The following is a 9,804-nucleotide window of genomic DNA, read 5'->3' as shown; positions in this document are numbered from 1 at the left end:
CATGTTGCAGGGACTCCCCAGGACCCCCAAACCCTGCAAGGTCCCAACCCATCCGACTCCCCGGGACCCCCTCAAGGACCCCAGACTCTGCTGGGTCCCCCCACCCCGTGGGGTCCCCCAAACACTGCAGGGACCCCCCCAGGACCCCCAAACCCTGCAAGGTCCCGACCCTTCAGACTCCCTGGGACCCCCTCAAGGACCCCCCCCCCCCGCCGGCTCCCCAACCCCCCGGCTCCCCCCCCCCGTCCCCCCTAGGCGGGGCTGCGGGACGCGGCGGGCAGGCGGCGGGCAGCGCCGGCGGCTGCGGCGGATCGGCGGGGGCGCGCGGGGGGGGCCCAGGGGACGCAGCTGCGGAGGGCGCGCGCGGCCGCCAGGAGCGCGGCGGGGCGGGGGCGCGGGCGGCGGCGCAGCCCCTTCTGCAGCCGCTGGCTCTGCGCGGCCAGCGCCAGCTGGGCCTGGGCCACGCCGGCTCCCAGGCGGCCCAGGGCCTCGGCGCGGGCGGCCAGGCGGAGCTCGGCGTGCCGCAGGGCGCAGTGGACCTGCCGGACCCGGCCCTCCAGCTCCGCCGCCGCCCGACGGCGGCCCTCCGCCGCCACCAGCCGCCGCCGCGCCGCCGCCAGCTCCACCGACCCGGGGCTGCTGCTGCTGCCGGTGCCGCCGCTGTTGCTGCTGCTGCTGGTGGTGGTGGTGGTGGTGGTGCCGCGATCCGGGCGCTGCTCGCCGCCCGCAGCCGGACCCGGAGCCGCCGCCGCTGCCGCCGCCGCCATGGGAACGGGAACGGGAGCGGGGCAGCGCCGCGGCGAGGATATATAGCCCGGGGGGCGGCGCCGGCTCCGTGCGGCTCGGCCCCACCGGGGGCGGCTCCGGCAGCGGCTCCGCACCGGCACGGGGAGGGGCGCGACCCCGGCCCGGTACGGTGCAAGGCCTGGCGGGGGGTGCTCGGAGCGGGTATGGCCCGGTGCGACACCGGCATCGGGCTCGCTACCGGCACTGGGGTCGGTACGGCTCGGTACGGCCCCGCCACCGGCACTGGGGTCGCTACGGCTCGGTACGGCCCCGCTACCGGCACTGGGGTCCATACGGCTCGGTACGGCCCCGCTACCGGCACTGGGGTCGGTACAGCTCGGTACGGCCCCGCCACCGGCACTGGGGTCCATACGGCTCGGTACGGCCCCGCCACCGGCACTGGGGTCGCTACGGCTCGGTACGGCCCCGCCACCGGCACTGGGGTCGCTACGGCTCGGTACGGCCCCGCCACCGGCACTGGGGTCGGTACGGCTCGGTACGGCCCCGCCACCGGCACTGGGGTCCATACGGCTCGGTACGGCCCCGCCACCGGCACTGGGGTCCATACGGCTCGGTACGGCCCCGCCACCGGCACTGGGGTCGGTACGGCTCGGTACGGCCCCGCCACCGGCACTGGGGTCGGTACGGCTCGGTACGGCCCCGCCACCGGCACTGGGGTCGGTACGGCTCGGTACGGCCCCGCCACCGGCACTGGGGTCGGTACGGCTCGGTACGGCCCCGCTACCGGCACCGACACGGCCCCGGGCTCGGTACGGCGTGGTACAGCACCGGCCCCCCGGCTCGGTATATCCCGGTACGGCACGGCACCGGTATCGACACCGGCAGGGTCCCGGTCTCGGTATGGCCCGGTACGGCACCGGCCCGGTGGCGTTAGCGGTTCCCGGCGCTGGAAAACTGCCCTCCCTTGGGGGGGGGGGGGGGCGCTGGGAAATGCGGAGCTGGGGAGGGGGGGGTGACTGGGAAAGGCTGGGAGGGTTACTGGGGGGTGACTGGGAAGGGCTGGGCTGGGAAGGGATACTGGGGAGATTTACTGGGAAGGGTTAGGGGGAAAGGCTGGGCTGGGAAGGGATACTGGGAAGGGTTAGGGGGAAAGGCTGGGCTGGGAAGGGATACTGGGGAGATTTACTGGGAAGGGTTGGGGGAAAGGCTGGGCTGGGAAGGGGTACTGGGGAGTTTTACTGGGAAGGGTTAGGGGGAAAGGCTGGACTGGGAAGGGATACTGGGAAGGGTTAGGGGGAAAGGCTGGGCTGGGAAGGGATACTGGGGAGATTTACTGGGAAGGGTTGGGGGAAAGGCTGGGCTGGGAAGGGATACTGGGGAGATTTACTGGGAAGGGTTAGGGGGAAAGGCTGGGCTGGGAAGGGATACTGGGGAGATTTACTGGGAAGGGTTAGGGGGAAAGGCTGGGCTGGGCTGGGCTGGGAAGGGATACTGGGAAGGGTTAGGGGGAAAGGCTGGACTGGGAAGGGATACTGGGAAGGGTTAGGGGGAAAGGCTGGGCTGGGAAGGGATACTGGGAAGGGTTAGGGGGAAAGGCTGGGCTGGGAAGGGATACTGGAACGGCTGCAGCCCCTGGGAGAAGCAGCTGAAGAAGCTGCTGGTGCTGGTTGGGGGGTGCTGGTGCCCCAGCTGCCAGCCTGGGGCAGGGACAAGGGCAGGGGGCGGCCCCCGGTCCCCCCCGGGGCTGTGGCTGGGGTGTCCCAGCCTTGGGGCGCAGGGGATGTGGCACCAGGACAGCACGTCCTTGGTTGCGTGACTGTGACAGCAACCTCGCTGCCAACGTCATTATCATTTAATAGGCGTTAATAGAGCTGAGAGTGGGCAGAGACGGCACCGGGAGTGGGCTGGAGCGGGAGGGTGCCGCTGCCACCATGCTCCCCCCAAGGGACCTGTTTTTTGGGGTTCCTCCTGCCGGGATGTCGCACTCAGCGCCTGCGTCTTCACCTAGGTGCGTGGGGTAAAGCCTGCTTGTGTTTCACATCAGAGAGGATAAAAGGGATGATAGGAACCAGGTGCCGAGGTCTCATCCCACCCCCAGACAGGAGCAAAAGCCTAAGCCAAAAAAAAAACCACCCCAGCCTAAATCTGTTCACGGCAGAGCCACGTCCAGGCCTACGGTGGATGTCACCCCACCCCACGTGGGCTGGTGGCAGCTTTGCTTTCCTTACCTTAGAGGGGAAAAAAAAAACCCCATCCCTTGTGCTTTGCGTCGCATTCCTGCTCTTGCCAGCGCTGCCACACGTCTGCCAGACACCAGAGCAGCGTCAGAGGCTGCTGCGTCACCGCTCCCGGCCCCCGCTGCCTGCTTGTCCCTTCCCTGCCTGTCCACCGGCTCCCACTGCATCTCCACGGCCCGGTGTCGGAGACACGGCCACGATGTTTGCTTCAGCTCTGCAGGCTGTGTTTCAGGCTGTAGAAAAGCTGAAGTCCAGGCTGAGCCGTCTTCGTGTATCCGATGCAAATGCTGCTATAAAATGGGGTTTGGGGATTTGAGTGGTGCTGCTCCATCGTAGGTTCAGGGCCAAAGCTCTGCTCTTGCTCCCTCTGCCTCCAACTCCAAACTGTGGGGACAGGCAGGTATTAAACAGAATATCCTCCCCTCTGATTTTTTGCTCTGCTTTGGTGGAACCTGGACCCCCAAGGGTACTCCCGAAGCGGGAAAGGGCTGGGGTCTGTCTTGTAGTGAGCTTTCCCCGTTCCCCCAAAGTGAAACCTCAGAATCGCTGAGGTTGGAGGGACCTCTGGAGGTGCCTGCTCCATCAGTCACCTGCTCATAAAATAACTCCTTTTTTTTTGGTCACCCCCCACATCTGTGCTGCTTGTCACCTTCCCAGCTCCAGTCCCTGGTCCAGGGTGAGAAAAGAAAATGGAAACGGGGAGCAGCTGTGCCTAGACATGAATTTAAGAAATAAGAAGGGGCTGGGGACGTTGGCCAGTGAGGCTGAGGGTGTCGCTGAGCCCCCCGCAGCAGCTCTGTCCCCAGGCTGTCCCAGCCAGCCATAGAACATCCCGGTAGATGAGCAGACAGAGGCTGGTAAAGGCAAATAATAGAAAAATACAAGAAATGCCCCTGCCCCTCAGGGTAAGTCACTGCCTGAGTCCCAGAAACCCTCCCGCGCTGCTGCGGGATCTCTGCCCGGGCTGACGAGCTATTAATGATTTAGCAGAGGAGTCTGAAATTAGCAGCGCTCAGAATAAACCTCTTTGATGCAAAAACCCAGTTGAGAGCATTGGTCTCCCTTCCTCATCAGTGACCCTCTGCACCCCACAGCCGCGCGCGGAGGCACTGACCATCCCGCAGCCGGCCCAGCGCCGATCCCCGGTGATCCCCGGTATTCCCCCAGGGATGCGGGCAGCCAGCCCTGTGTCGGCTGTAGGGCATCCCTGCGGGAGGACGTAGCCGAGGACTGTGTGCCATCCTCTTATCTCCAGCCTCTTTAAAGCCCCACATTGGGATGTGCTCCAGAAAAGTGAAGCCTTATTATAGGCAGTAAATAATTAATGTTAGTGCCATCTCTCCCAGTCTCTCTGCAGGTTTTTTCCCAGGTGTCCCAGTTACCGGGGCGGGGGGGGACCAGGCGCTGCTCTCTCGTCCTGGCCCAGTTTAAGGGAAGGAATCCTGCATCAGGATTTCAGGTTTAAGCCCCAGGACTCTTAGGTCGACCCCTGCTCCACCATCCTGGACCCAACAATGCTGGCAAGCGGCGGTTCGGGACCGGAGCCCTGGCACACGGTGGTGGGGCATGGGGCAAATCCAGGAGCCGAAGGGCACTAAGCAGCGCGGTGCTGGGCTCGGGGGGCCACACCGTGCTGCTCAGCTCATCCTGGCAGTGCCAGGCTCGATGGGGCAGCGCTGGGAGAGCATTTGGTGGCCGGGATCTGTGCTCAAGGCACCTGGCAGAGAAGGAGACGACGCGTTTCCAAGCAGTGCTTTGAGTTATACACAAATGAAAGCCCGGACAGGGAAATGACACCGGCTGGAATTAAGTACGGTGTTCCTATGCCAGAGGCTTAAATAAATAAATGCGGTCTTTGTGCCCTTTAGAGAAGGAATGAGCTTCCTGGCACTGGCACCATCCTTTAAATTGATTTCTCTTTCTCCTCTTTCCTCTTGGAAATGGGCTGATGCATCTGAGCCGAGCGGCTGCCGCTCCGGCTGCAGTCTTGGTGCACAGCTGCTGCTCTTTCCCTGGCTCCTTCCCCGCCTGCCCACGTTCCCTCCTGGTTTCCTTCCTTTCCTCCAAACCTTCAGGGAAGGATCCGACCCCCTGAGAGTGAATCACCTGCTCTTTGGAGAGAGCCACGGAGTCACCAAGCGGCAGCAAACGGGACGGGCTGAGGCTGGCAGCCCTGGTGCCCAGGGAGCGCTGGGCATCCCTGCAGCACGCGTTCCCCCCGTGCCACCCCTGTCCCCAGTGGATCTTGGGCAAAAATGACCGCTCCCAGCAGGAGAAGGGACGGACGACGTTGTTGCTTCGCAGGGCACCGAGCAGAGAGGGTGAAATCACCCCAGGCGAAGGGCGCAGGTCCCTCCGTGACCGCAGCCGGGCGGGAGAGCGGGGCTGGGGGGGCAGGAGGGGTGGCCAAAGGCTTTGGGGGTGTTGAAGCACTGTGGCATGGCCTGGGTGGAGGTTCATCTGGGGGTGGACGGGGTCCCGACTCCAGAGTGAGGCACCCAAAAACCGCAGACAGCACCCGGGGAGGCAGAGCGAGATGCTCTCCCCGGGGCGCAGGTCCCGTGGGACCCCCGGGGATGCACGTGGCCACCCCACACCCGCCACTTCACGCCCCTCGGCGGGGAGGTGCTGCCCGGCGCAGGGTCTGCCTGCGTGACAAGGAATGGTGCAGGGCGGATCACGGGGATCCTCAGGATGGGGACCCTTGGGGACAGGGATCTGTTGGGAGAGGGATCCTCAGTGACCTGGATCCACAGGGATGGGGATCCTTGGGGACAGGCATCCTTGGAGGTGGGGATCCTTGGGGACAGGGATCCTTGGAGGAGGGGATCATTTGGGGCAGGGATCATCGGGGATGGGGATCCTTAGGAATAGGGATCCTTGAGGACAGGGATCCTTGGATCCTCAGGGATGAGGCTTCTTTGGGACAAGACCCTTGGGGATGAGGATGCACAGGGATATCGGGACAGGGATCCTCGGGGAGTGAGACCCTTGGGGATGAGGATGCAGAGGGATATCGGGACAGGGATCCTTGGGAAGTGAGACCCTTGGGGATGGAGACCTTAAGGGTGGGGACCCTGGGAACAGAGCTCCTCGGGGAAGGTGATCCTCAGCGACAGGGATCCTTGGGGACGAGGACCCTCGGAGACGGGGATAGTTTGCGATGCAGACCCTTGGGGATGAGGATCCTCGGGCAGAGGGATGCTTTGAGACAGAGTCCTCGGGGACAGGGATCGGTGGGGACAGGCATCGGTGGGGATGGGGGTCGGTGGGGACGGGGGTCCATGGGGACAGGGATTGGTGGGGACAGGGATCGGTGGGGATTGGGGTCCGTGGGGACAGGGATCGGTGGGGACAGGGATCGGTGGGGATGGGGGTCGGTGGGGAGGGGGGTCCGTGGGGAGGGGGGTCGGTGGGGAGGGGGCCCCGGGGCAGGCGGGAGCGGGCAGCGCGGTTCGGAGCAGCTTCGCCCGCCGCGCTCTGCTGTCCCTCGCGGCGGCCCGTCGGGCCGGGTCACGTGGCTCACCTGGCCCAGGTGAGGCGGGGCCGGAGGCCGTTCCCCGGCTCGCAGGTAACGCCGGGGCGGGGGGGGGGACCGCGACGCCGCCGTGGGGGGAGCCCGGCCCCGACCCTGACCCTGACCGCAGCCCCGGTCTCGGCCCCGGCCCGCCGGCAGCACCCGCCGCCGCTCGGCGCTTCCCCTGGCGGGGCCGCCCGGCCCGGGCCTGGGGGCAGCAGCAGGCCGCGACCGGGAGGGAGGGAAGGACGGCGGGAGGGAGCGGAGGGCGCTGCCCCCCCCCACACCGGCGATCCCCACTCCCCCCCCGAGACCGGGGTGCCCGGGTGCCGCCCCCCCGCCAAGACCGGCTTCTCCCCCGCCGTGCGCCCCGAGGCAGGGCCCCCCGGCCCCCCGCACAGAGTTGGGGGACAGCCCCCCCCCCCCCCCGCCGTCCCCGCTCTGTCCCCTCCCGCTGCTCTGTCCCCCTCCCTGCCCCGGCCCTGGGGGGGCTGGTGTCGGTAGGAGCTCTCCCGGGGGGGGGTCAGGGCTCCCTGGCCCCTGCGGGGGCCGGCTGGGCTTCCGAGGGCTGACAAACCGAAGGGGGAGCGCGGTGGGGAACGGGCAAGGGCAGGCCCTGCCCGGCGGCTCCACTGGAAACGGGCTGTTCTCCGCTGCCAGCTTCTCTTCTCCCGAAAATCCACCCTCTCGAGGACGTCCAGGGGCCCAGGGTAGGCAGAGGGGCCTCTGCTTGGTGCCCAGGCGGGTCTCCCCCTCTTCCAGCGCTTTGTTTGCGAGAAGGAAGAGCTGAATTTTGTTTACCTGCACTGTGGTGGAGTCCCGGTTGTCAGCTGGAACGGGGGGTTTGGGCCCGGGGCGCAGGGAGGCGTTTGGGGAGAAGCAGTTCCTTGTTTATATCCCAGGTAGGTGACAGAGGGGATACAGGAGCACGGAGAAGAGGCCGGAGCCGTGCCAGTCTGGGCCAGTGTCTCTATCGCTGCCCGGTGCCAGCAGAGCAGTCAGGAGTCCGGGAGCTTCACGGGGCGGCTTTTGGCTTCTGGCAAGGCTGCTTAGAAAACTTAACAGCTATTGAGGCTTCCGTACATTTAAGAGAAGTCGTATCTATGTATATACATCTTGCATCCTGAATTTAGGTCCTCTGGTCCCTTTTTAACTTAATGCTTTGACTTCCCTAGCTTCTAACAACAGTGGCAATATGGTTAGTGGCAAACCGACGTGGCTTTATTAGGTAGATTCACAACTTAATTTAGCTTTTTTAAAACTTTCAAAGGAAATCCTGTCCTCTGAACAATGAAGATCTTAGACCCCGGCTAACTCTTAGACGCGCCAACTGTGAATCCCTCCTCGCTCTTCTGAAGCAGATGCTGACGTTCTTTAGAAGGATCTTCTCTCTTCACACACAGTGCCTGCGTGAGAACCGAGAAAGCTCCCAACGATCTTGTGAGTATCAACTCGGCTGTGGATTTTAGTCTGAGCTTTTGTTTATGGCTGTGGGTTTCAGTCCAGTCTGTTGCCTCTGACCCTGCAAGACTTTTTCTGACATTTCAGAATATTATATATTGTTATATAAATGATTGTTACTGTGCAATGCATATGTTAGATGTCTTGATGAGGCCTCAATATTAAGAGAAACATCCCAGTAAGCAGTTCCGTGCTTAGATCCGCTCAAAGGTTTTCGTTTTGTTTTTGAATTTTGAACTGCATGACAAAAATGATGACGCTGAGGAAAAAAACCCTGTTGTTCTGAAGTGAAAGCAATCAAAACTCTGCTGATGCTGAGTCTAGGGAGCTCTGCCTGCGCAGCGCTGAAATTGGAGCGTCTGGGGCTTTTATATTTAACATATTGTCCAGGAATGTGCTAAGGGAGCTCCTGGAACATGCACCGCTTACAAATTTTTATAAGCTAATGGAGCCAAAATATTCCTGGAAAGCAGTGGTGTGCTGTAACTGCCTGGTTTTTAGACTGCGCCTGTTTCTTTGTGGGAGCAATGTTACTATTTGTTTTTAAAAAAGGGGGAAAAGAGGCAATGCTCTTACAAGGTGGGACAGATTGATTTATTCATGCTTGAGGTGCTCTATAGAAAGTATATAGTAGAGCAGCAGGGACAGTCCAAAAACACTTAAGCTATGGCTGGGCTCTCACTGCTTATTAATTAGCCTAATTAGTATTTAAAAGGATCTCTTGGGGGTGAAAGCAGTGTTAGCCAAGAAGCTTAGAAACCGTGGACAATTCAGGGGCCCACCATAGTCCGGGATAAAAGCGGCAGCAATAGAAGTGGAGAGTGACAGCCTTGACCTGACTTTCCTCGCCATCACCCAGTGCCGAGCTTTTAGGGAGATTTAATGTGCCAGACTCTGCGTGTTGGATCTGTGGGGCTAAAGTCTGACATAGTACCCTGTAAAAACAGTTTACTCCTGTGTGTAGACCTGGGGCAGCTGTGTTAGTGGAGTGGCAACGAGGAAAAAAGTTGAGCAGATAGTCTGCTACAGGATTTCTGTAGTAAGGCTCTGTAAAGGTTTTGCTCCTGTGAGGCGTGATTTGAGACTGACTTGTTGACAAGATCTTTTCTTTAATCCAGGTGAAGACATCGGTTTTCATAGGGAAGTCTTTAACATAACACGGCCTTAGCATGACTAGCAAAAATCATCAGTGTTAGTAATGTCATCATTGCTAAATCCTCTAAATTTAAATAGCATCGAATAATCTGGAGTCTGAATTGGCAGCTTGCATAATGATTGATTGCTTGTCATCTCCTCCTGGGCATGGTGTGTTTTGAAACGGATAAGAGCTGTCAGGGCCCAGCTTAATCCTAAGGAATGCAAGACAAAGGGGAAGTTGTTTAAAAGAAGATACTTTCCCTTTGGAGCCTGTCAGCTGGCTCCACCTACGGCTGTGCTGCTCATTTATTGCTCTGGAGCAACAGCTCTGGAGCCTGACTCGTCTTCCAGCTGCGCTGAGGAAATCTCTTCTGAAGGTTACAGGGATTTTGATGTCTGAAAAATAGTCCTTTTAAAACATATCTCTTCTGATTCAAGCATCTACCAAAAGGAAGCAGCAAAGCTAATGTAGTCAGAGAACCCTGAAACGCAGGCTGGATTCCCTCTCTATGTGACAAGTGAGAACAATGTGAGTCCTAATGCAAAATATTTCTGTAAATAATTGAAATATTGAATCTGAGCTCGAGAATCACTGAATTTGAATGTTAGGTCCTTCTCTGTTGATCAACAGCTCGCTAAGGTGAGACTGGTGACAAACGCTTGACTTGAGACCTTCTTGTTCTCCAGGTGCCTGAGCGGTGAGCC

General features: G+C 61.0%; 1 protein-coding gene across 1 annotated transcript; it reads right to left on the bottom strand.

Moving 5' to 3' along the window:
- Positions 1–251: 251 nt before the first annotated feature.
- TRNP1 (TMF1 regulated nuclear protein 1) lies at positions 252–767 on the bottom strand. Its single transcript, XM_059830665.1, has one exon. The coding sequence runs from the start codon at positions 765–767 to the stop codon at positions 252–254; it is 516 nt and encodes a 171-aa protein (XP_059686648.1).
- Positions 768–9,804: the final 9,037 nt, after the last annotated feature.

Source organism: Gavia stellata, chromosome 29, assembly GCF_030936135.1.
Source record: "Gavia stellata isolate bGavSte3 chromosome 29, bGavSte3.hap2, whole genome shotgun sequence".
Classification (NCBI taxonomy): Eukaryota; Metazoa; Chordata; class Aves; order Gaviiformes; family Gaviidae; genus Gavia; species Gavia stellata.
The sequence above is the reverse complement of the archived record's forward strand: the minus strand, read 5'-3'. Positions and strand labels throughout refer to the sequence as shown.

What these genes read in the sequence shown, in the direction of transcription:
- TRNP1 (XM_059830665.1), bottom strand. Translation starts at nt 767, where the DNA reads ATGGCGGCGGCGGCAGCGGCGGCGGCTCCGGGTCCGGCTGCGGGCGGC.